This window comes from Strigops habroptila, chromosome 1 (assembly GCF_004027225.2).
Source record: "Strigops habroptila isolate Jane chromosome 1, bStrHab1.2.pri, whole genome shotgun sequence".
Classification (NCBI taxonomy): Eukaryota; Metazoa; Chordata; class Aves; order Psittaciformes; family Psittacidae; genus Strigops; species Strigops habroptila.
Genome location: NC_044277.2, coordinates 153,968,284 through 153,994,596, shown reverse-complemented (window position 1 = coordinate 153,994,596; position 26,313 = coordinate 153,968,284). Strand labels below are relative to the sequence as shown.

At 40.5% G+C, this 26,313-nt stretch overlaps 1 protein-coding gene across 1 annotated transcript in view; it reads right to left on the bottom strand.

Moving 5' to 3' along the window:
• Positions 1–515: 515 nt before the first annotated feature.
• EPDR1 (ependymin related 1) overlaps positions 516–26,313 on the bottom strand; it is a 29,212-nt gene continuing 3,414 nt past the window's right edge. The window contains exons 2-3 of the mRNA XM_030506228.1: positions 4,676–4,884; positions 516–2,914 (exon numbers count right to left, since the gene is read on the bottom strand). Of these exons, the coding sequence (XP_030362088.1) occupies positions 2,724–2,914; positions 4,676–4,884 (400 nt within the window). The 3' untranslated portion in view covers positions 516–2,723. The remainder of the gene's footprint in view (positions 2,915–4,675; positions 4,885–26,313) is intronic.

Sequence of the window (26,313 nt, the reverse complement as noted above, 5' to 3'; positions counted from 1 at the left end):
TAAATAAAACAATGTTGTGTTTCTGCACATCCTGCTTTCAGCAATGCCTCCAAGCAGGAATACAAAAATATGGCAGGCAGGTCTATGTTTGCACTACTTCTGGCCCAGCTGAAACCAGGAAGGACTGGAAATCTCATAAAACCAGCTTTGTCTCACAGACTACTCAGCTCCCCAGGTCTGCCACTGTTACAACACAATATAACTCATGTACGTACGAATTTACTATTAATTTTATACCAGACAACTGTGATAAACGAATTCCCCAGGCTACCAGATGTATGAAACCTCCATTTTTACTTCACTGGGGCAGCACACTATCTGGGTACTTTAAAGGCCTTTTATGCTCATCCTCATGGAGTCATTGGCATAGTCGCCTGAAAACAAGATGTCTCTTGTGGTCCATGACAACAAACCGCAGCAAATGATAACAAAGATACGAACCATACGCATTTTGTGCTTTGTATTTGGTTCAGGGCTAATTTAAAACACATAATCCCAAAACTTGCTGTTTGACCTCTCTTTGACAACTCTCTTTATTGAATTTGCAAAGCATAAATATGAAGACAACAGGATTTTTTAGAGGTGCTTACTTAGCCATGTAAAATTGCTCTGTTCTCTGTACCAGACTTTTGCAAATTCATATTAAAGGAACATTTAGTGTTATTGCTAGAAATGATATCAATGTCAGCAAAACATAATACAAACACCCTGATTACTCAGCTATCTGCTGTACCACAACAAAGTCATCCCAAGCGATGCAGTACCACAGCTTCATGTTTGCTAGCCAGATTTATTATATTTTCCAGATTCCAGCAAGACACAGATATTAAGAAATGTGTGTTAATCATTGCCCTAATGAGAACAATATGCAGTTAGCATTTAGGTTGTCACAAAAAATACAGAAGGCGAGCACAGACTAAATGCACTCTAAATCCAAGGAAACCCAATCTTTCTTTCCGCTAGCAAGTTTCATTGGAATGGTCATGTCGAGGGGAAAAGTTCTAATCAGCTACCTACATTTTAGCAGTTATGTGTATATGCTTTCATCAGGCAGAAGGCAAAGTAAAATGCCATTCTGACCACAGCTGTGAAAGCAAAATAACTGCTGTACCACTTGCTCACGTACAAGAAGCTATGAGCATATAAAGCACTAAAAGCCTTTCCCAGCATCTCTTCTCCAGAGACACCGAAGCTCCCACTGTGGCACTGTTTGCAGTCAGACAACTTCTGAAGCAAACAAGTACTCTACATGTGTAAGAGGACAAGAATATGGCTTTAAATATATTTGCAAATAACTAAAAGGCATGCCTAGACTTACAGAATAAGCCAATTCATTTCATTTGGTAAAACGGCAAAACCCATCACCATTCCACACTTCTGAGGGCCTGAAGGTGCACAAAGATGTGGTTTGAGTTCTCTAAAGCAAAAGAAAACAAGCTTTTTTTGGTTAGTTATTTATTCACCTTAAAGAAACTTTCACTCTGCCCACCGGAAGAGGATGCAGAGTTAATAACTGAGGTTTGAGATGCTGATGGAGCAGCAAATAAGGCAGACATCAATGGAGTGGGAGCAAAAGGAAGCAAGATTGTCATTTCTGCTTGGATTGTGGTAGCTTGCAGCCACACTGCGCAGGGGACATCCAAAACTTCTCCCTCTCGCTCTCATTCCTCTTCCCAGCTCCCCACACTGGTCGCACAGCTCCATCTTTCACTCCACCTGCATCACCAGGCACTGTGTGAACACTGAATTAGCCTTGACTAATTACATACTAAGAACGGCTTTTTTTCACTTCTACCTGGAATTATAAAGGTGTTTTTATACTCTTTTGAGTATAGAAACTTCTGAAAATAGTTACAAAAGATTAAAGCCATTTAGAACGCAGTAGCTCTCAATCTCTTTGCATAGGTTAAAACTAGTATTGTCTTGAAAAGTGAGTGCTGAAGTAAAATGTGACTGAAAAATGTCTCATCGTGCACTCCTGGAATACCAAAAGTGTAGTAAACACAAGAAAACTTTGGCTTCCTTTTTTGGGGGTGTCCCTCTCTCTCTTTCCCTTCCTTTCACACCATTATCCCAAGAACCAGGCAAGTATTTTTTGCGTGTCAGCTAGCATTACATGAATAGTTACACCAGTTTCTCTTCAGAAAGAAAAAAATCAGCTCAAACATTGGATACCAGCTTCCTGATGGGCAGTAAATAAAAGACACAAAGCAAAACTAAACCAATAGAATGGATTTCCACACTTTTGATGTGTATTGTTTAAAACGGGGTATTTTTCAGTTAGGGATGAGGTCTTACCCAGAGCATATTCCCCTTCCCTCAAATCCCCAGAAGTAACAACAACAACAACAAAATCTAGCTCTTCCTTCTAGATGTTCCCATTATTGCATTCTGCTTACGCTTTGTCTTCTTGAAAAAATAAATAACCAAACCTTTATAAAAGGAAAATCAGCCACAGCTTAAATAAATACTATCTATAAATATTATCTTAGTGGTCACTATACAATACTGCAAGTGCATCACTGAACAGATTAACGTGATGAAAGAGAACTTCTGTGTTACATATTTTACTCAGTTAGATGTTTATGTTCTCTTTCAAGTGAAAACTTGTAATTCCCAGAAAAGCCACAATAAGCTTGAAAAATAAGGTTAGATGTCAGGAGCTATTAATAAACCATCCTCTTGGCTAATATGTGTTTGCCAGGGGCAGCCAGAGTCCATCATCAGCATTCACCTTCCATCTTCCTTGGCTGGGCTGTCTGGCAGGTGCTGGGTGGGGTGAACACCGAGGGGTCAGCAATGCCCAACTGTAGATCAAAAAAGCGAGTGGAGGTTGTCACGCTGTAGTTCTTCGTGTAGGTTTCCTGTACAGGGTAACAGTCTGCCACTGTGTAAACGCCAACCCACGATTCCACTGTAACCAAGCAGAAATAGGACTACTTTAGATGACATGAATGAATGAATGAATGAATGAACGAATGAATGAATGAATGAATGAATGTGTCACGTTGACATCACTCAAAAAAGTGGCCATTCCTCAAGCAAAGCCTATAGGCTGGAACTGCCCATGGTTTTGTCCATATGCATAGCAACACCAACAAAGGTCACAAAACTCGTATAATTTGGACACCACAACGATCTCAAACCTGAACATGTTGGTGTCAAGCACATTTGAAATCATGATATTGTCATGGCATTGGTATGTCACCTCTACTGAAGGACCGTCACTTCTGCTTAGCCCCAGGTTTATCTGAGTTCTGCAAAACTCCGATTTCTCTCATCTCTCGTGCCACTTTTATGTCAGCACTCACTCACCTCACCAGTAAAGCTGTCAAAAGCTCTGTTTTCCCAGGAGGCAAATTCTGATGCCATTGGTTTGGGTATCACAGGGACATTTCACCTTACACTCTGTTATTGACAACATTCTCACCTCAGTGAGTTTGGTTTTGAATATCCAGAAATGGAGGCTTCTTGTCCTCAACAAGTCTTCTGTCAGAATTTTGAATAAAAAACTAAGGTAAAATCGAGGTAGCCCATATCTCCATTGAAACCTTTATCAATTTAACAGAAACGTAATTTCTAGGATCCAATCCCACATTAGCTGAAAGGTGGACGATGAGACAACCTGAAGACATTATTTTTATGAATGATCATACAGAAAAGCATTGGAGACACAAAATAGTACAGGATAAAAATCGCACATCATTAACGGAATGTGTCTGGATACTAAGTTCCATAAAAGTTCCAAAAATACCGGATCTGAAAAACAAAATTCTTGGAGTAAGTGATAATTTGCCTCTTGTGGAATACCAGAGGATATACAGACCTACTTACAAAGGTCTAATGATCTTATCCTTCATTTTCTACTTCATTCTTTCTATTTATATTCAAGAAAAAAAATCTTTTCCCCTGGCTAAATGGTCAGGTTCATAACTAGCCTATATATTAGGTGTCTATAACTATAATAAGTATTGCATTAGCTGAATAGTGCCATTAATTTCATGTGGAATTTAAAACTCTTTTTATAGTTGTCTGGGTCATCAGTAAAGCACAGATGAAATTGAAGCCGATGTGCTAACAAATTGCTATGCCTCCAAAGTACGGTACCTAGGGTACCTTGCAAAATTCAGGCTACTTTCTTTCATGATGCACGTGTTCAGCTGCCAAGTGCTGATGCTTCTTACTAGTGTAGTGGGTAACAAAACTTAAGTGAATATTAAGGATGTCCATTGCTGCAGAACCATGTATTGGATGCATTCTACAGTAACATTTTATAGTAGTGTGTAGACACACATCGACACCTGCTTTGTTTCTATTATGCCCACTCTAGTTTGAGTGTGCCCCTAATTATACTACCAATTCTTCTATAGATAAATTTTGGACACAGGCTGTTGCATGCAGAAGCAAAATGATGCTGTTCCAAGCCAAAATCTGTATGACACAAACTAAAATACATTCAAGTCCCTTGGGCATATTTGATCCTGCTGAGATATAAACCACTCTCTTAATAAAAAACATTGATAATAAAATTATACATTGTGCACAAGATATATTTATCATTTCTTCCAGCAAGCATTATAGAAATCTGGAAAGCTGGGGCGAGACATAGTTTTATTTTTCCCTGGGTAGCAGAGACAATGACTATTATTAAGATGAAACAAAAACATGCACATACATTTCCTGGCTGGTTTTCTGTCAGACCATTCCTGTACCATAATTTTGTCTCCAGGTCCCCCAATGTAGTACTGATCTTCGTAAGTTGAATTGGCAGGAATATCATATGGATCCCATGGCTCTGTCAGAGCAACCTTTGAGCAAAGCTTTGTAACTTGTTCAATCTGAAACATCACTGCATCTTTGTAGAGGAATATATACTCAAAGAATCTGAAACAGCAAAAAAAAAAAAAGCAGTTAACATATATATAGTCTTTTTCTATACTAAGCAAGGAGCATTGCTGGTAAGTGAGCTTGCCTTTGACTTCTCAGTTTAAGTCCATTTTCACTTGCATTAAACTTTGCCACTTGGAGAAAGGCTAACCAGTTGGGCTGAAATTTCCCATGCTGAAAGTTTGCCTCAGCTGACTCCTTCCAAAACAAATAAACCAGGCTGAACTGGTTCAGCCATTTCTGAGAACAACAGAACAACTTTTCTGAGAACATCTGAGAGAAAAACATGTTATTATTCCTAGTTTTGTTATGTTTTTTAATAACGGTTTCATTAAAAAGCTCTTGTTCCTCCATGTTTTGGAGAAAGCACTTGAAATTTGGCAGGGGAAAAGTTTTTATTAAAAGTTGCCCAGATTTGGCCAAGTTATAAGACTTTTAAAAAAATCTGCTTGCATAGGCTGCTTAGATTCAATTCCCTGCGACTGAGGCAGAGCCTTTCTCTGTGCTGATTAGATATGGTATCTGCCATCCTCACAGATGCTCCTCCATGGCAACAAATGTAGCTTAGTGGGACATGCCGGTGACGGGGCAAGGACATGGACCAAGTGCAGAAGTGACTGGCTCTCCCTCCTAATGGCAAAGTTTCTCTCTGGAAGCCACCAGATTCAAGAAGTAGTGAAAGGAGAAAGCAGAGGAGCAGAACAGTAAGGCAGAGATAAGGAGATGTGTGGAGATCAATGAGCCTCAGAGGCCGGAAAGGGAGGTCAACAAAATGAGTAGCTAATAAAGATTTTAATCTTTTATAGAATATGAGTGTCCAAGCCCTCCTCTCTGAGGAGAGATAGTAAACATCTTCATGGACATTTTTGTCTAGTTACTAGTTATAGTAATTGGGTGCACCACGAACACTGTGGCCTTGCTTCCATACCTATAAAAAGGAGGTGGCATGGTCCCTACCTTATAACTGGTGGCAGAAACAGAGATAAACTGAAATCAAAATTCACAGAAGTATCAGCTGGTATCAGCACAGAAACACCAGAAGCCTAACTTCTCCAGGGCACTCGGCGTTACACATCAGACGATGAGTAGTTCAAAGCACAACTCAAAACATCCTCATGTGTGCTCTGCACCTTTTGCAAAGGAGAGCTAGGAGTTGCTCTCTAAACCCCCAAAACCTGTGCACTCACTATTAGAGGCTTCCTGTGAATATCTCAGCTCAAGTATTTGGCTGCAGTCCACTGTTACACAGTGACTCTAGAGAAAAGGAAGTGATGGTATTAATCCCCTTGAACAGTTTCATCTTGCCTATCTGTATAATAGTGTCTCTTTCCATCTGTAATTCCTGTGCTATCAGCAAGAGAAGAGGAAGCTGGTGGAAAACATTCTGTAATTGCATAATCCATGTAATTGAAGAGATGATGCACAAAACCAAGAGGGGACCTTCTCTGTGGTCTTTCCCAACTCCTGCGTGTTCCTCTTCACAGTCTTCACATTCTTCTGGGGAGGATGTAAATTTACATGAAATAGGGCCGACAACAAAACAATTTACAGTGTTAAATGTCGAGCTACACAATTGCATCGGACAGGAATCACTTCACCCACCACTGACACAGAAGCATTTAAAGGTTGCGCTAGGAGACGGGCTAAAAAGCATAGTCAAAAGCATCTGAGCAACATTGCCACTGCTATTTGAGAGGATACAGCATGTGTGTAAACACAGGCAGGCTAAATGGCACTAGCCAAACTGAACAATGAGGAAGTATGCAAAAGAGGACAAGGAAGCCCACATGAGGTAACCATACCTCTCACGCATGACCTTGCACAACATGGAATATAGCTTGTCCCACTTTCCATGGTGCAGTCACCAGGAACTTCCCACACATAGACACACAGAGAGGCTGACAAGCTGCAAGATTATACATTAACTTCCCTGTGGTAAGTTGTTCTTATGTCCATATCTTAAAATATTCCTGCTTCTGTGATGACTTGTACCAACCTAAACTCACCTGCTTTTTCTTTGCCAAAGGCAATGTCTCCACAGTTGTGATATGCTACTGAAGAATTCAGTATATATAAACTGGTTCCTTACATAAACCCAAGCCTATGACCACATAATGACATATGTAACTTTTACATCACATTCAGTCCAGAGACCATACTCACAAGAATGCTAAAATATGCTTATTTATGTGTTTACAACCAGGCTCTAATGACTCAACTACCATTCAGCTGACTGCCCAGCAGCTCCCATAAAAGTGGGCTGGAGAATGCCTTACAGATGAGTCTATCGATGTGCTTGAGACACTTGAGTGATAATACGGTCATTTTGTGGAAGAGCAAAAAAGCAATGTTAGCGAAGCATTTCAAACTACTGGGAATAAAACTTAATTCCATTCCTTTTTCATTTTAAATCCTTCCTTAAAACTTCTTTAGCACAGAAATGTTATTTGCATTTTTAACAGTATTTTTTTTCACATTTTCCTTATCCTTTCCTTTATCAATTATTTCATGGAATATTTCTCTTTTGTTCTAAGTTTTGCAACCTGTGGATGTGTATCATTGCATGAGGGACATGTGCCACCTTTCCTAAAGTGAAACTTGAATAGTAGTTCAAACTTCAGCCTGATGAATGCGTGTATTTAACTTCCAGCACACGGACAGCCACTGTGACTTCAACAGATGGCTTGAATACTTGCAGAAGGAGGGCCCACAACCATCTCTGCCCATTCTACAGAGCAAGAGGCTCCACTACCACCATTTTTAGTTCTGAGACTGAACATACATAGAAGAGACACCAGTCGTACGATTTGATGCGCTGCTGGGACGAGCTCAGCACACACACAGCATAAGAACTGCAGACAGTGTGGCTCTACTCACTGTGCATGGCAGCCCCGAGTAAGCAGTGAGCATGATTTACACTGTCATTATTCAACTCAGGTGTACCTCACATCCAAGTTTTAAAGAGAACTGCTCCTGTGTGTGTCCTGGAAGTAGCAACAGAAACCTAAGATTACACAGGATCTGAGTTTAACTGCATATGAAAGGTGAATGGTTAAGTTGTTGTTTTATAAAGAGAACTATTTACTAGCCAAAATTAATAACAAAATGTCCATGAATATAGAAATGACAATTTTAAAGCAAAATATTTTAAAATAATTTCCTTTTTATTTTTTTTTTTCTCCTTTTACCAGCCAAGTCCTGAGAATACTGCCTCTGTTTGTTTTAGGGGCCTGAGATTTCATTGGCTGCTTGAGGGGAAGCAGAGAGCCCTGAAAATGGGTCTTGGCAAAGAAACAGGAGAGGAAATGATTTTTAATTAGTTTGTTTTTTCAGAAGAAGTAACATATTTGCAGCATGTGCCCACCTCGAATATTGTTTTTATAATAGTTTCATTTCTTTAACTGTAACTTCAAGAGGGCCTCAACCCGTTCACTGGGCACCTTCAAGCAGATTTGGAGAAGTTCCTTGGACAGGTTACCCTATTTTCCTGACTGAGATTATTTCCCTTCCTTTCCTATCCTATTCCATCCTACCCTGTCCTATGCCTCACAACCTTCGCACACTATACCCGTAACGGGACTCTCTCGTGGTCCTTAATACTCCCTTTGTTTGTGCCTGAAAATGGATAAATTCCAGAATATAAACACGCAGGCATGTTTTTTGCTCCTATGCTTGAAAGATTTTCTTAACACTGCACTATATCTTCCACAAATAACTCCACTGATTTTGCTGGAAACAATCTCGTCAGATAGGTGGGATACACACTGCATTCAGTACTCTTTCCTCCCGAGCTAAGGAAGGTATTATTCTGAATAAAAGACCAACTGAATGGAATGCAAGGGCAGAATACCATGCCCACACAATCACAAGGCAAAGCACTTGCATGAGGACATACTGTGAGGAGTGGGTGTGCATCCAAACACCATCCTACCTCTGAGATTCCTGCAATCTGGGGAAGTAGTGAGAGGTGCCTCCAGGAGACAGCCCAGATAACATAGAGACACACTCCTGGACCCTTATAAATGACAGAAACCAATAAATGTATAAAATGACTTGTCTTTTGCAAAGATTACTGTTCTGCACATTATTAATGCAGTTCAAAACAATGTATTATTTCTCTTTATATTTGTCAGGAAAAAGAGTCATTAGACTCGGGACCATGCTACCAGCTCTGTTTCAGGTACTCAGTCTCCATCGAGTCCTGCCCTATGCTGAGGTCCTTCCTAGCTGCCACTCCTGAAGCACGACAGCCTGCCCATCAACTCCACATGACTTCCAGGGTTTCCTCTGCACTTCCAAAGGCTTCCTCCTGAGCGCCGAACCTAGAAGGAAGGAGGTGCTTGCTGTCCAATTGCCTTCACAGTGACTCAGAGGAGCAGAAGCGCTGGCAGTGGCATGCCAAGACCCGCGTGATGTGTCTTGGAGCACATCAGACAAGGTCATTTGCTAGAGAGAAGCAAAATAATGGTCTGAGGCTGAGACTGGGTAAAAGGAATTCCTTGTGTGCTAAATCTAGCTCGGCATCATTTTGCTCTGTGGCTTTGGACGAGTAACTTACAGTACCAGAGCCCTAAAACGCCTTTTTGGTTATTTAGTTTTTGATTGCTGTAGCACTGAAGAGACACGGATCAGGGATCCACAACCACTTGAGCAAGGCATTGTATTAACAAAGCACAAAACCACATTTCCTGCCCCAAAAAACAACGGAACAATGGTTCTTGTAAAGCAGACTTTCCTTTCCTGCAAAGACATATGGGGTTTCATGCATTTAGGACTTTAACCTGTTGATCCAGTTTTCTCAGCTGCAGCTATCGCATCCTTAAAACTCCCACTTGAGTTAGCCAGGACTTATATTACCTAATAAGTATTATAAAGCAACTGACAAATGGAAGCAAAATTTTATATATGATTTGTATCAGTACTTGCTATTAAAGATATCAAGTGGAGGTCACTGCAACTGCTCCAAAGCCAACTTTGCTTTCCCTTTTGAGATTAACTGAAAGCTTGAAGCATCTGTCTGCCTTTATGGTATTACTTCTTTGCCAGGTCTGTTTGTAAAAAGGCACTTTTAAACACCATGAAAGACGTTAGAATCACTTCTAATTAGAAGAAATTTCACTAAAAATACCTCAAACAAATGATCTCTTCTAGTGAGCACGGGCAGGTACATCCAAATATGTAATTCTTGAGTAATCCTTATGCTCTAGATAACACACTTCACAATGATACCACCACTCTTTACACATTCCTTACTGAAGAAAGATGCACTGGGAGAATGGGAACTGTTACTAGAAGGATGACTACAAACCCTCGTCTTCTCAGCTCTTCAGATTAAGAACACTTTCAAGGGAGCAGAGCTGCCAAGCAGACATGCAGACAGTTGATAAACACTCATCAGGTCAAGAACATTCATCTGCTTTTGGAAAGCTCTGGCAAGCTCATTTCAATACTGAGCAGCATTCGCTTTTCCATATATTTCTGGGAACTCCTCTCCTCTTTCCCATGAAGTTTTCGGTAATTTCAAACTTGTGTTTTTCTTCTGGTGTATCAGACCTCAACGACAACAGTAATTTACCATATTTGATCTCACATGTTTGGCAGTGGTGCCGGACTACGGTATATTGTACAAATACAGGACTGTGCAAATACATGTGACTGTAAATGTAACCTGATACTGTATAAAGGCAGGATTTTTTAGTCTGATTTAAATCACTCACAGATTGTAAAGGCCTGTTTTTATTTTCAAGGTGACCAAGCCTTCTGTATCAGGTATCTGATTAGCAAGGTATATGAGGAACTCTGTCAGCACTACCAGCTTCCAAGTCAGGCAGTTTAAGTCCTGTTAATTATTAAGTTTGTGTAGAAAGGAAACCATAAATATAGGAATCGAAAGCTGGAAAGTCAAAGTTACACCAGCTGAAGGATGACAGATTTTTGTGACTCTAATTATTAAACTCAATAAAAAAAATACACAGTGTCTTATTGTTTTCTCACAAATGAGACTAGCTACTTTGGCAAATACTAAAGGAAATTAAGTTCTTCTGCAAGAACACAGTTTCCATTGCTGTCCCCCTTGCTGTCCCTTTTTGGCTATTTTGACACTCCCTAATAATCAGTCTGATCCACCAAGTTGCACCCCTGAGAACAACATGTTCTAATTGAAGTTGGAACTCAAGAAAGCAATAAAGCATCATGTTCAAGGGAGTTGTGTTTTGGAAAGGGCTAAAAGATGCACTGTCCTTAATAGAGAGCATCTGCGTGTTAAGGAATGGAAGATGTGGCCAGAATACCATAATGCTTTCCAATTAATTAAATGGAATGACAGAATCACCTCCTAAGGAATATGGTATATCCTAGTAGAACCACATGCTATCAAAATATACTTGCAGTCAAAGCTTATTTTACTGTTCTGGGGTTGTAAAAATGTCTAGTACAGTGAGGCCTTGCTCCTTGCGTAGGTTAATAATAATAAAGGTTACTGGAAAATCACATCAGGGCTTAGAGGAGACTAAAAAGAATGAGGAAGGGCAGGACTCACCTCTCAATATATACTAAAAACCTCAGGAAGGACAAATAATAAGAAAAGAAATGACAGAGGTACATTATCATTTATTATATTTCTCATCCTCTTTATGCTATATACAAAAGGGAAGTAAGTAACTCATTTGAACAAGTGGATGCTCAAAACTGAGATGTGGAAATTCTCTTCTGAGCGTGCAATGATATTAAGGCACTCTATGAGCTCTTTTCCAACCTCAATGATTCTATGATTCTAATTGTCAAATTTATCTGGAGTTTTCACACCTTTCTCTGAGTCAGGCTCAGAGACAGGATATTAAATTGGATCTTAGCTCTGCCCCACTATGATAATACCTATTTTAGACAGCAGAAAGACATAGCAGAATGAAGTCCCTAATCACAAATAACTAAACTTACACAGTCACATTTTTCCAGACACTTTGGAATAAAAGAACAATGAAAAATAAACACTTATTTTTCAGCTAGGACGCAGCACTGCAGCTTCTTACACATCTTAACTCCTGCGTATAAACAGAGAAGGACCTTCAGATACCCCGAACAGGGACTACATGAAATTCAGGAGATTTATATTGCTCTTTATCAAGATTGTAAATCCCATTATGCATATACTGGGCCATTCAGTTGCTTTTCAGTATGCATTCCTACATGAAAGGTAAGCACGAAGAAGTCTGAGGAACAGAATGCCCTTTGGAACAGATGGGAAGTAGGTCCCTATTCTGATAGAGCAAACTTTTCCTTCACAATGGAATATTCTCTGGAAAAAATTGTGATGATATGTACTTGTACCAGATTACTGACCCAAGATGTAATGGTTTCCACCTTCCATTCGCAACGATTTACTTATGAGGGATGATTCAGGTCTTTCAGATATCCGTCCAATGTAAAAACTAAAACACACCAGGTCTGTTTTCAAGGGAGTTTGGAAGTCAGGCCAGCCAGGGTAATCAGACAACACAGTCTGAAAGTTAAGTACACTTTAACTTTCTAACATCTTTATCCAAAGATCCGAGTATAGCTTATTTTTAAACAACCTTTGTGAAAGATGGAGATTCACTTCACTGGAAACAAATGCACCCTGAAGTCCTGACGCTGCACTTCATTCTCCCTCGAGTGTAAAAATAACTTGTTCATTTCATCCAGAAGTCCTTGTGTAGGGCTCTTCCTTCAGCAGCTATGTATCAGAAGTAATACTGTTTGCCGAGTGCACAGATTCATCACTGGATTCAAACACAAGAGTGTTGGTGTGCTAAAAGTCCAGGTGGAGCTGACTGAAAATGTGCAAAAGAAAAGAATTACAGGAAAGAAGAGAATGTCTCTGTGAGAGAAAACATCTCACTAGTAACAGACGTTAGCTGCTCCGTGGTTATAGAGCAAACGGCATTTTAAACACATACCCATTGAGATGTGGCACAGTAATGATTTAGAAAGTCAAGTTTACAGTTCTGGGTCATTTATTTCATTCTGCTTAACCCTGATGAGGTCAGAGTGGTAATGCTGCCCTGGTTTTAGATGCCACACTTAAGGGAACTATTAGAATATAGTTCAGAGAACAGCAAGAATGGTGTCATGTGAAGAACGGCAAGAATGGTGACCTATGAAGAAACTGAGCATGTTTAGTCTACAAAAGGAAGACTGAGGTAGGACAGATTATAATCTGTCCAGTATACAAAAAGCTAAAAAAGAATAACAATTGTTCTCCATGTTACTTGAAGAAAACTGGAAGAAAACAGCATCACTTTAAGCAAAGAGAGGTTACTTATACTCTGAAAACATCTGTATGTGTGTCTTTTTACATTCCAGCTTTTACAAGAACTGATAAGAAAACCAGGGGTCAGAGACATCCCAAATAAAGCTTTACTTCTCCAGGATGGACAGGTTATATGGTGACTTGGAGACCTTCCCAGTCTTAGCACATAGGTAATTAGAGAATATTGATGGCTGCTCACATCTTCTGGTAACATACAAGCTTAATCAATTAGTCCTGACATTATCAGCTCTACGACTTAGATCCTTGACACTGCCGCCTGCCCAAAGACACTGAACAACCTTTGGGGGCACTTTCTGAGACCTCTCAAATCAATGGTGGTAACTGTGCACCCACTCTGAGGGCTGAGGCTCCATCTTACTTCACTTGGGGACCCTGGGGATTTGAGGGATGGTGCTACCTCCTGCACACTGATGATCCTCAGCAATGTTCACTTTTACAGTTAACCCTAATTACACTATCACATTAATGAGTTAAAGACAACTGCTGTCTAAAATCAGGAGTGAGGAGATAGGATTCACTCAGCATTCAAAGGGAATAATTAAAAGGTCAAACTATCTGTTAAAATTGCTCTTCTCAAAACTGTTGTATTTTATCTTTTGTCCTCTATTGAGTTACTGTGGGTTTTGTTATTACAACTGTCCAGTAACCCACAACTCCTGCCTTTTGTGGGGGACCTTCAGCAGTCACCACACGTATACTGCTTGTAGGAATCCTCCATAAGCAATATCCATGATGCATCACAAGACACTGGCAGACCTTAAAAAGCAGCCTGACTGCAAATATGTAGTTAATAGAGGAATATAAATTCCAAAACCTTTCTATTCAAATTATGGAGTACTTGCTTTACAGTACACATTGGTGTGTTTGATACAGAACCTTTTCCCTGATCATCTGTTAGTCCATCACAGAAACAACGGCTGCTGAAGGCACAGCAATCAGCTGAAGTAAGCAAGGCTGAGAATACAGTTCTCTTTTTTACAATATTTATAGCCATTTTAATTGTATTAAAACCCTGTCACATTTGTTTTTCATTCAAGGATAGTCCTAAGAAGCAGTAGCAAGGAGGGCAAGACCTGTAAATAATACTGGTATAAACTGCACTGGCACAGCTGAAAGTTTTCCATTACTCAGGAAAAGGTCACTAGACCTATTGAACGTGTTTAGACTACCCATGCTGCTTAAAACATGACAGAAATAGCTTTACCATTTCTCATTTGACACAAATATAAACCAAAGACTTTAGCAAACAGGTATGCCTACCTAATTTTGGGGTGTTTTCCTGACATGGAGCCCAGTGTCACACACACATTGCCAGGGAGCCACAGTTTTTTGTGAGCTTTTCTTAATGAATATGAATTCAGAACTTTTGTACATGCCAAAATTATTTTCCTTGAGCATTCCTATAACATAAAAAACATAAAAATAACTCTTGTTTTTAAAGTACAGATGACTCTATAATTATTTAAAATGTGCACAGTCTCATATTTGCCTATTGTGGGGTTTTTTGCTGTTTCTAATCACCTTATTTTATATATGTAATGGACAAGATTTTCAAAATTGACCAGCCTCCTAGTTTGGATGTTCAACATGAAGATACTTGGAAAGGGAAAATCTTCAGAGGGACAGTATTCAGCATTTTCTAAGATTCAGTGTGTCAGTGTAGCCACTGCAAAATCGAGGTGGCCAACATTACTAGAGACTTTTTTCTATTCAAAGACCACGTAAGAAACTCCTGATTCCTCTCCCCAGCAAAGCTCATTAGTAGAAATCCCTCTTCTGCTCATCAGATTTCCCTCCCATATCTCATGTTTCCCCTGGCTGTCAAGAGACAATTGTTCTTTCCACATTGTAACAGAAGATCCTCATGTAACTGCTGCTGTTTACAATTTCCATCGACCAGCTATGTAATTAGAGATAAATCTGGTGTAGAACTCCCCTGAAATTACACATTAACCTGACCCAAAGCGCTGTGAAATCTGCCAGAAGAGTTGCACTGATTTTTACAGATGGTTCATCAGGTGTTTATTGGCCATTCTGTTCAGAAGAAAAAAGAAGCTGAAAAATGTTTAAACCCTCACACAGCTATCAACTTATCTCAAACGGGCAACCTGAGGAGGCACTGGAAGGCAAACACGATATGTTTTATGGGCTCTCAGCTTCCCAAAATGCATTTCCACAAGCTTAAGCTGACTTGTGAATATTGTGGCTTTCGTGGTATTTCTTGTTCTCTTCTTTATAGTGTCCTCAAATTTGTTTCCAGGCAAAATAATTAATATCTTTATACCCTTAACTACAAACACTTTAATTATTTGAAATATCTGGTTTGAGGTTTGGGTTTTTTCTTGTTTGTTTGCTTTGTTGGGTTTTTTTCCCCATAAAACCCTCCCTTTAAGGCCTTTTTTAATGTAGCCATTTGCTACAGTAAGCTTGACAAAAATCCTACACCTCTGAGAGCATGGAAACTCAGAAAAACTAATTCCCTTATGAAAAATCTTTGCAGCACTTCCATTTATGCATTTATTTTCTGCTCTGCTGTGTCTCTCAGGGTACTTGCTCTCCCAGCTTCTCTGCATTGCATTAACCCTGTGGCTGGACTCATTTGCGGAACAGGAAAGTGATTCCTGAGGGAGGGAGCTGAAAAGCAGCAAAAATCATAGAGGAAACTCACTCTGGCCAAGATCCTTAAAGCTTTACAGGGCAGCAAGCAAAGGCTGTTCTGTAACACACTGGTTGTGACAATATGGTCAACCTCCTCCAGCAGACTGCTTATTAGTGCTTTGGGCAAGAGGATCTTTGGCCACAGACACGCTGCTGCGCTACTGCAGGTCCCAGTCCTGATGGTTCCCAGTGGCACAGGTCAGCCCTTCCCAGCAGGACCAGTGGGCTTGCTGCTGAAGCAACCAGGGCAACAGAGGATGGGAAAAGCTTTCTGCACCAACCAAGCCCCATGCTGTTGCTGATACACAGCGGGTGTATCTCAAGGGCATTGTAGCCGGAGGCTGCAATGATCAGCTCTAACAAAGCTTAATTTCTACATACATTGCTTCAGTATAAACAGCTCCGGATAATGACTGAAGCAGATTTTTGTCTTTGTATTTGATGCTTGTTCATATGCCACACTCATTTCCTTGCGAACATCAAACACACATTGCAATGAGGAGATGCTCGCCCTCTTTTCGTAATATTTTACGTGTCATTTATAAAAAAGTTATCTATGGATTTTTACAGCCTGAAACTGCATTCAAATATTCAATTATTAAAACCAGACTGATGATAAATGGGGGCAGCAACTGCAAACAGCATGGAATTCATTAGCCCACCGTGGAGGAGAATACAGGATATTTAAAGAACACTTCCATGGTTAAAAATAAATAAATCCAAAGGACACTGAACACACTGGACAATGTTTATAGTTACTATTGCTACAGTATATAAGCATCTCAGTTACAATACATATCCTGCAGAGACATGATACAATCTTTGTAAGTGAATTTTTCCATTCTTTCAGTGCCTCGAACAGCAGCTCCTGCCTCCGTGCCAGACTGTACATCACTTTGACCTGGCTTGACTACATTAGCACAACCAATGTGACAGATTGGGTACGCCGAACGTAGCTGAATTATACCCAATTCTGCCTCCATCGCTGGTGGCCAACTGCTTTCTACTTCAGAAGACTAGACTATTTACATTAAGAATTTATGAACTCAAAATAACCTGCCTATGGGATATGTGTGTTATGAAATCACCTGCTCTTATGGGCAATGTAACTAACCAAAAACTAAGATAAATATGTCAATAAACAGAGAATACATATTAATGCACTGAGAAGCAATATCTACATGCTTACATTTGGTTTTGGAGACAGGCAGACCAGAAGATATGTTAAAAAATATAGCAAGTCTTTTATATTCTGCTACATTGAGGCAGTTGGATGCTCCTTTACATTTCCACTCTTCAATAACAAGGGGAGAAACAAAATGCAAGGGGCGTCTCCACTCTCACACCCTTATCTCCTTTTACGTTCCCGAATTCTTTTCACCCTATACGAGAAAGTCCAGGAGACACCACACCTCCACACTTTATCAAGCACATTGTCTAAATGTGTCCCTTTCATTCACTTCTGGGACAGGCAGGGTAACAAACCAGTCTGACTTTGCAAATCCGTGTGTGTTTTTGTGCACAGGTATTTAAAGTGATACAAGGAGGTGTCCGAGTCCTGAGATGGCACCACAGATAATAAAAAAGAAACTTATTTCTTGTATAGAAGATGTAGGCCACAAATCTGGACCTAATTAAACAGAGATACATTAATTTGTGAACTAATTGTAGTTAGAATTCCTCATCCTGTATGGAGCTCCGCTTTTCAAATAATAAACATCCTCTGAGAATTACCATAACTGCATAGCACGAGGAAACTTTCCAGTGCTGGCTGCCTGAAAGTATGGCAGAATCATAAGTTTCCTGGCAAGAAAAGTATCTGAACATGATAAAACCACAGTTGCAAATGGTATTAGGAGATACTGAAAGAATGAAAAATGAGACCATTCTTTGCTGCGTTCACTGCATCAACTCTGTGCTCCATAGGAGTGTTTAGAAGCCTTCAGCACTGTCATGCACAAAACTGCCCTTGGAAAACTTTGGGGAAAATCTGGCCATTGCTCCTCAGAAACATGAATTTCTGATACAACAGGTATCCATACAAACAGCAGGTTTCTGTGCAGACACACTACCTAAGGAGAAGTTCCCAGCTGTTCAGCAGCTAAACACTATACAGGTCTCACATGAGGGATTCATCAAAACAAATAGCAAATGCCAAGAACACCACATTTTTAGGAACCGTTTTGTCTACTGAGATACCTGATTTTCAGACAAAGCAGCAACCTCACCGTGAATTCGCAGGACAGGAGGACAGCAGGTAACTTTTGCTGTCTGAAAGAACAGAACTGACAGAGAAGCAGGTGGGCAACATCAGACTGAAACCTCGGTGGGAAAACTTGCAAGTGATGGTCTTCATGGCTGCAACTGGTCCCAAGCTCAGAATAAGAACAGAGTAGAACAGAGGTTTTTGTTCTTTATCCTGCTGGTAAGTGGTACCGTTCTGTGGAGGTATTTTGGGTGGCTTTTTTTTCTCACCCCATGAAAGTCTGAAGAAAAAGTAAGTTCTTCAGAAAATAAAAAAACCTATTACAAACCAGTTTGTTCCCAATAAACAACCCAGGATACTAGTTACAGACATCATAAAACTTGTTCTGCTTTACTGCTAACTCCAATAATGCAGTTGTCAGTGTGTTTTGAACATACACTCAAAAATATGATATAATACTTGGCAATAGCTATAAAGGAGCAGATTCTGAAGAGCACATTGCTGCACAAGAAGTCGATCAACGAGAGTCAGCGAAGCCATTTTTGGAATGAATTACTTGTGAACTACTCAACTGACCAGAAGGTAAATATGCAGGACGTTATTACAGCATTGTTTTTCAAACAGAGTAAAGAGAAAAGGTTCATCGTAAGCAAGCTTAATATGGGATGTTGCAATACATGTGGTAATTTGGGTCTTCTGCATTGTTTTCCTATCAGTCACAATATCACACTTCATTATGAACTGTCCTTAGGATAAATAATACATTTAGAAAGTAAGAAAGATATCCAGTAAGTATGCAATATTACCTTCCATGTGAGAAGGCAAATGAGTTTAATGAACTTAGGGATAAGCCGCTTCTTAGATATTTCATATTAAAAGATGATTTCAACTGCAATACAGAGATTGGTTTTGTTTATAATTTAGGGAGAAGATAGACCAAAACAGTTTAGCCTTCTAAGATCCTAAAGAAGGCAGCAGTCCAGATTTTCACTACTCTTCCAGAATTACAGAAACGCTATGTGCTTTTACACCTGCAGCTTTTAGAAGGTTCTTTGGGAGATTTGGGTTGAATAAGACAGTTATGCAGTTCTACACATATTTCTATTAAGTTTTGAAACATGTTTTTTATTCACAAAAAAAATGGAGACAGAGCTCCACATCTAGAATAATTTTGTATCTATCAATGATGTCTGATAATCCAAATCTTCTTAACTTCCAGAATATTACTGGGTGTTTTTTTGTCAGACCCATGTCCCAACACCACTCAACCCTGCGTTGTTTTAGATGCAAAAGAAATAAGCTACACATACTGCACCACTGTGGGATCTTCACACATTACTGGTGACTTCTCCATTACTCTTCCATTGTGGCAGTGCACACACATCACTGACTCTCATCCACAGGGCTGACTGACGGGGGTAATGTCCAACCTATGCACCCAGTCCCTTCTGCTCCTCTGACACAGGCACAGGGGCAGCAACACAGGGGGATCCAAGCGCCAGGCGATTATTAATCCAACAAGGAGCTATTCAGCATGGAAAGGCTGGATGGAAGTTGCCTCTGGGCTGCATATGGCCCAGAAAACATAGTCTGGATGATGCCAGAATGAGAGGGTAAACTTCATAACAAACAAAAGGGATAAAGTAGGCTTTCATGGGATGATTAACTAAGTAGCTTCCCAGACATACGAAATCTTAGTAGCTAAAGACTGAAAAACTGTAATGATTACAGTGTGAGCACTGTACAAGGAAGTGCCTGCCAAATTCACGTTCTGAAGCCAGGAATTCTGAATATCTTGAAAATCCAAAAACAAAATCTGAAAAAATGCAAACATATGGTCATTGCTAAGATATGGGAACAGCCCCATTGACTGCAGGAATGTTGCAACAAAATTCTCAGAGCAAAAGCAAGAATTGCAAATATCACCCTTACCTTGTTCTCTTCTTGTGGTACAAGGGAAGCACCTTTTAATACTTGAGTGGGACATAAAGCCAAATGTGTGCACATCACCTTTGAAAGAATGATTAAACTGACTCTCAAATAAATGTTTGTCAAGGATCTATATTTATAAAAGATGAAAAGAATTATACAAGTTCATATGAAAACAAGTGATTCTTTCTTACTGCCACCTGCCACAAATCAGGTTTTGGACAAGGACAGTTATGCTGCTGTTGGAAACTCCTCATTTACTCCTGGGTATGAAAGCATAAAAGGTACCAACTCCAGAAATTAATGCACTGCTGAAAACAAGGACTGTCTCTCATGTTGAGCTTTCTGCACTTTCAGCCATGGGAACAAACTCTTGGCAGAAAATGCTGTCCTTGACTAGTGACTCTCAGGTATCAGAGAATGACCATGACAGAGGCAAAAAGCCGTACTTCGGAGCCTCAGGAGGACAGACAGTTTCTGTGTGGAATCTAAGATCTCTTGTCAACATACATGCATCTCCCCCAGGGCCGTAAAAGTGAGGCAGTAAACAAAACCAGCTGAAAGAAACAGCTCTGCTTGGCAGAGATGAGGAGAGGTTTCACTGGCCAGTGGTACCTTCAGGTTATGCAATGTCACACTGGGCATAATGCTCCTTATTCTAGAAGAGCCAAAATATTGCACAAGGTTGTCCTATTCCATGCAGACATCACCCTCTCCCCGGCATGCCAGACACTATACCATGCCTTAAAAACACTTTGGAGGAGAAAATAATTTCCCCTTTGAGTTAAGAAGAGCAACAGGTAAAAACACATTGAGAGATTGAACTCAGCAAGTTGCTGAGCATGCAATTCCTTACAAATCTACAGGGAAACACAAGTTGAAGGTCGTTTGAAGATAGGGATAAAGATGGCCAACAGGGTCAGGAGTTGGATTGCTGCTGCAGCTGCACAGATCCACAGCCCAGAAGTCACTGGCCTCAAATCTGTTTCTCCAGAAAGCAGCTCTAACGTGACAGGCATGGGAGAAGACTCTTTCCTCCAGTCTTTGCACAGATCTGAGGCCCAAATCCTGGCTTGAGAAGAAACCCCTGACCTATTTTCTGCCATGTTCATCCCTCAATTGTCACCAGTCCATTTCTAAGACTGCATCAGTTTCTAATCTTACACATTTACTTGCATGCCTCTTATTCCTACTCTTATCTCTTCACGACCTGGGCACTGTGGCAAGCACTCTTCTTTCCCAAAGCTCTTTAAATTTAACCTTCTTCCATGATATGTGACAGAGAAGTATATTTATGCTTTTTCTGAATAACTCAGTATCATTTGCTATGCCACTGTCCTTTCCTGCATTGAAACATCTAACCATGTCAAGTTTAGCCACCAGTTCATACCAAAATTGACAGGATGGAAGGAGATTTGAACCCTACCTTGCAATTCTGCATCACTGATGACATGACATTCAGATAAAGGTGTTTAGTACATTTCACTGACTTCACTTGTCTATGAAAATGTCATCCGGATGAAAACCTGTCCCATGCAGGCAATAAACAGACAAGCCTGTTGATGTGCAAAACAAATCAGTTCTCTAGCTGGAGAAGAACACTTTCAGAGCAGGATGACCTCTGGCAGGAAAAAGCACAAGAAGAGCATCCTCTGAACTACAAAATAATAAAGTTATACATAATTTACCTTGCCACACAAACAAGTCAATAGCAATACTAACCAACAAACAGTACTAGCACGAAAATGAAGATCATTACTGAACAAATGGACTGCAAAATGAAATGCAGGGAAGGTTAAAAATTAAAATAATGAAGTCTTCTATTATACTTAAAACATCCTGCCTGCTAACCAGGACACTTCCTCTCCTCTAACTGGCAATCACCTACCAATATTCAGCCTTGGAAGTGCTGGCAGAGGCAGGGTAGGGACCAGATTCAGAGGTGTAGGTTTTATCACTACATCTTCCAATTCCACTGAGATGACACAAAATTGAAAGCTGTCCACCACAGTTATACCATTGCTGTCATCAGGAAGGCTAGAGGCTGAATGATGGTTTCAGTTTTGGCAGCATGGACCAACCTCAGGAACTGAGGCAGAGTTTGAATTGGAAAGGGAGAAATCTATTATTTCTTGTATATACCTTCCACATATGTTATAAATGTGCATCTAACATAAAGTCCTGGGGTGAGATCCTTGTGCCAAAGGCAAAATTCTCACCAACCTCACTAAGTTACAAAACTAAGCAAAAAGGGAAAAATCTTTTGCTTCTTAACTCAAACTCTTCAGCTTTTCATTATGCTCTCGACTATAACATATGCAGCCATCATAGAATCATAGAATCATTTAGATTGAAAAAGACTTTTTAGATCATCAAGTTTAACCATTAACCCAGCACTGCCAAGTCCACCACTAAACCATGTCCCTAAGCACCATATCTACTCATTTTAAATACCTCCAGGGAGGGTGACTCCACCACTATTCAAAGTCCTTCTCTTTTAGACACATCAAGGAACACGCAGTTCCATCGCATATGCAAGATAAACCGTGGGACTGAACAATTTGGAGAGAGCCTGGTCTTGGCTCTCTCCAAATTCCAGGCTGCAATAGTACTTCCTAAATCTTTGTGCCAAAGTGTAGCAAACCAAACTGGGATGGGAAGATAAGGAGAGCCTACAGACAGGGAAGATTCTAGAGAGTTCTAACGCATTTACTAACCACGCAAATGGACAAATTTCTGGAGGCATTTCAGTAAATGTTCCTTTGAATACCTGCAAGCGTTTTAAACTACTGGCTCTTAAACATTAAGGAGACCTGGACACCTGAATCATTAACTTAAACAAAGATTACGTTAAAGTTAAATCTTTAAGTTTTAACTTAAAGTTCTAAGTGAAGTTTTACCTTAAAGATTACAACTGAGGGACTAATACACCAACTGGTAAAGTGGCCTTTGGATGCTTCTATCCCTCAGATTTCCCTGAAAGCAATGTATGACCAGGTTTTTTCTCAGCTCACAGCAGTGCAAGCTCAGCCCTAAATTAGAAGATTATGGTCTATCCTTCAGAGGAGATGCTTCTTCAGACAAATGGCATTTAGTCCTGTGAGAATAGGTGTGATGTGACCACTTGCGCCATCTGAATTACATCAGGCCTCAAGCTGAATGGAGTCTAAATTAAGATCATAAATATAAAGATTTCTTTCACGGTGTTTGTTTAGCTGTTCAGCCACGTCACCATCGACTGTCTGCGTCCTGTCTGTGAGCACAGGACGAATTATGAACTTGAATCTCTCTCTCTATTCAACTCCATCTCCAAGTATCTACCAAAGAAAAAAAAGAGTACAAAAATCCCCGAATAAAAATGACAGTGATTTATCTTGTGAAAACACCAATCTTCTAGTCTGAGTTACAGAAATGCAGGCATAGTGCATCTTCAGGGCAGCCTTGGGTTTCCTTTAACTTTCTACTGTAATGTCCAGTAGCACAAAATGAGCCATAAGTTTCCATGCAAACACATGTTATTCCAAAGAGTTCAAACAGATGAGGAGACGATAAGAGGGAGGAAGTATTCCCCTAACATTAAAGGGTTCAGATGGATAACAGGCTTAAACCAATATCCATGAGCATCAGCAGCAGTATGGTGCCAGTGGCTATCATTTAACAATGTTCGTTAGAAAACAAAACTTCTTGATGAGAACCTCCATTTTTTAAGAACATCCAGTCAACAATATGTATAACTGATGTGATAGTAATGACCCCATTGAGTGTCTGACAGCGGTTTCTAAGCACACCAACCAGCACTCCAGCAAATTATCCATTTGGGGTCACTGGACACTGCCTATCTACATTTTCTCTCCAGCTTTCAATGGTTTTGTGGATCCTGCTCCTCCCAACTTAAGAGACAGTTTATTTTTTTCAGTTTGGGTGGGTGCTGTGTTTCAATTGCATATGAAATGGCTCCAGAGTACTGAGCATCGACTAGGGGTTCGAGATGACTACACTAAACAGAATGTGGCATCTCAAAGCAATGGATCTGCTTTACTCATACTCAGTTATCTTTTATTACCCTTTCTTTTTTTGTTTCTTTTCCCCACAACTCAGACAAAGATACTGCTGTCCAAGGAAGCTATCGAAAGCACAAAACACAGGACAGCAGAAGCATTGCTAAGCCAATGGTGCCCAGCTTCCTCTGGTGGAATCCACTTGCTTGTTAGCACTGCAGCTGGATGGCTGGAGACTTCCAACCGCCTCCCCTGAGCTGTGTTCCAATGTCTTCCCAACCAACCCACCCATAACAATGAAGGCATTAACTTCACTGCCTCCCTCAACTGTATAAGCCTGGCCAACTTCCAGCAAGATAAAGAACTTCGAAAGGGAAATGGATGTTGCCTTCTTTAATCAGAAGCAGACAGAATGAACAGTCTGGGGGAGATGAGATCCTCCTTGGTGCAGCCCTCATGGACCATGGCTGCCTCCTTGTACAGTGCTCTTCTCCAGGGAACTGGCTGCCTTGGCAGGAAGCATCACTGAGAGACCCAGTAAACCGACTTGTAAATTGGCTTATGATGGAAATGCAAAAGTTGAGGCTTCTACAGCTAACCCTCCTTATCCCAGTGTCACACAACTCCTTATCCCAATGTCACATAACTCTGTATCCCAGTGTCACACAACTCCATATCCCAACGTCACACAACTCTCCCTAGAACAACTGCTGCATGCTTCAGGCTATTTCCTAGCATCTGACTGCCAGCCTGCATCCATCACAGCAGCCTTCCAGTGCCAGCTTTCCAAACTCACAGGTGTTACCAGCAGCAGACACCTGAAAGAACTTGGCATCCACAGAAAGAAAGTAAATGCAGGAGGTTTGAGAACCTACCTCTGATTCTCAAAAGTGACTCAAAAAGACGCAGCATCTTATGAAGCATTTTAGATCCCAAGAACTCACACTAGATTTAGAGAAACTGCTGAAAATTCAATTCTATGTTTCACGGCAAACTAAGGGTCTCAGCAGTCTGACACTCTACATAACCTTAAAAAATGGGGCTTGGGTTCCCGAGTAACTTGGCCAATTCTGAAAACTTTACCCATGACCATCGTCCATTCCCCTAAACGTTAAGCTGCAAAAACCACTCCCAAAACCAAGTCTGGGAAACAAATTTGCAGCCGCTCAGGGTAGTTCAATACTTTGTCGTTTGAGTCACCATAATGACCGCAGAACGGCTGGATAATATGATTTTAATAGGTCAGACACTGCTGGTTTTCCTTTACAATCACACATCCTAAAACAACTCAGGAGGAGTTAAGTCAGACATGCATGCCCACACTCTGTTTATTTTGAACAGTCATCACTTCTGCTCCAGATGAATGCTGTTGTATCTGCACCTGACCATATGCTGCTTCTCTTCAGTCAAGGACAGGGCTCGACACATGCATGCAAACAGCCTGCTGGAATACCAGACGTATTTCTACAAACACGGCTTTGTTGCTCCTCTATTGTACCAGCAGTTTTTGCTGCCAAGTGAAGGAATTAATCCTGCCCACGACTGTGCCTGTCTTTGGCAAATGCAATTGAAACTACAGTTTAACAGCATTAAATAAGCATTGATATGATATCTCCAGGTTGTTTTTTCCTGCTCTGCAGTTATGATTGTTAAGACGACAACCCTACCAGTGTCATATACATAGGCATCCCAATGTGCTGCATGCTGTATAACAGCCCATGGTGGTGGCTGTTCAAGTACACTCATAGATGAGAGAAATCAGTTTTCTTCCTCCTACTGACTTTCCTGACCACACAGATATTTTATCATAAGACAAACTGTTACTGGGCCTCCCCTGGAAATCACTCTGGGAAAAATAATATGGAAGATAAGAGTGAAACTCTATTAACATGGCATCTGATAAGTAATGCCCCAGCTCTTGAACACCAGTGCAGGATTTCTGCTCTGCTCCCCACTTCACGCTTTTCCTCCTTCAAAACTGAGTGTTAATGCCTGATGGGTGGCTTCAGCAGTGCCAGGCGGTACGCTTCTTGCTCTGTCTTTCCAAGATAACGAAAGGCGGTGCAGGACACATGAAGTTCTGGCTACAAGGCAGTCAGTGGGACTTTTGGTTTAGATCTTTGTAGTGCCAGGATTTCTTGCCGGTGTGCTGTGATGCCCTATTCAAGTCTGGACCGGTCGATGTTACCTTAAAATGAAACACATTCGCCCCAACAGCAAAACCATTCTGATGACTGTTGCCTATTTTGTGAAGTGTCCTGAGATGGTAGCCAACAGAGGGTTGAACAAGAGTGAGGAAGGATTAATGCACAGAGAGCACAAAAGAA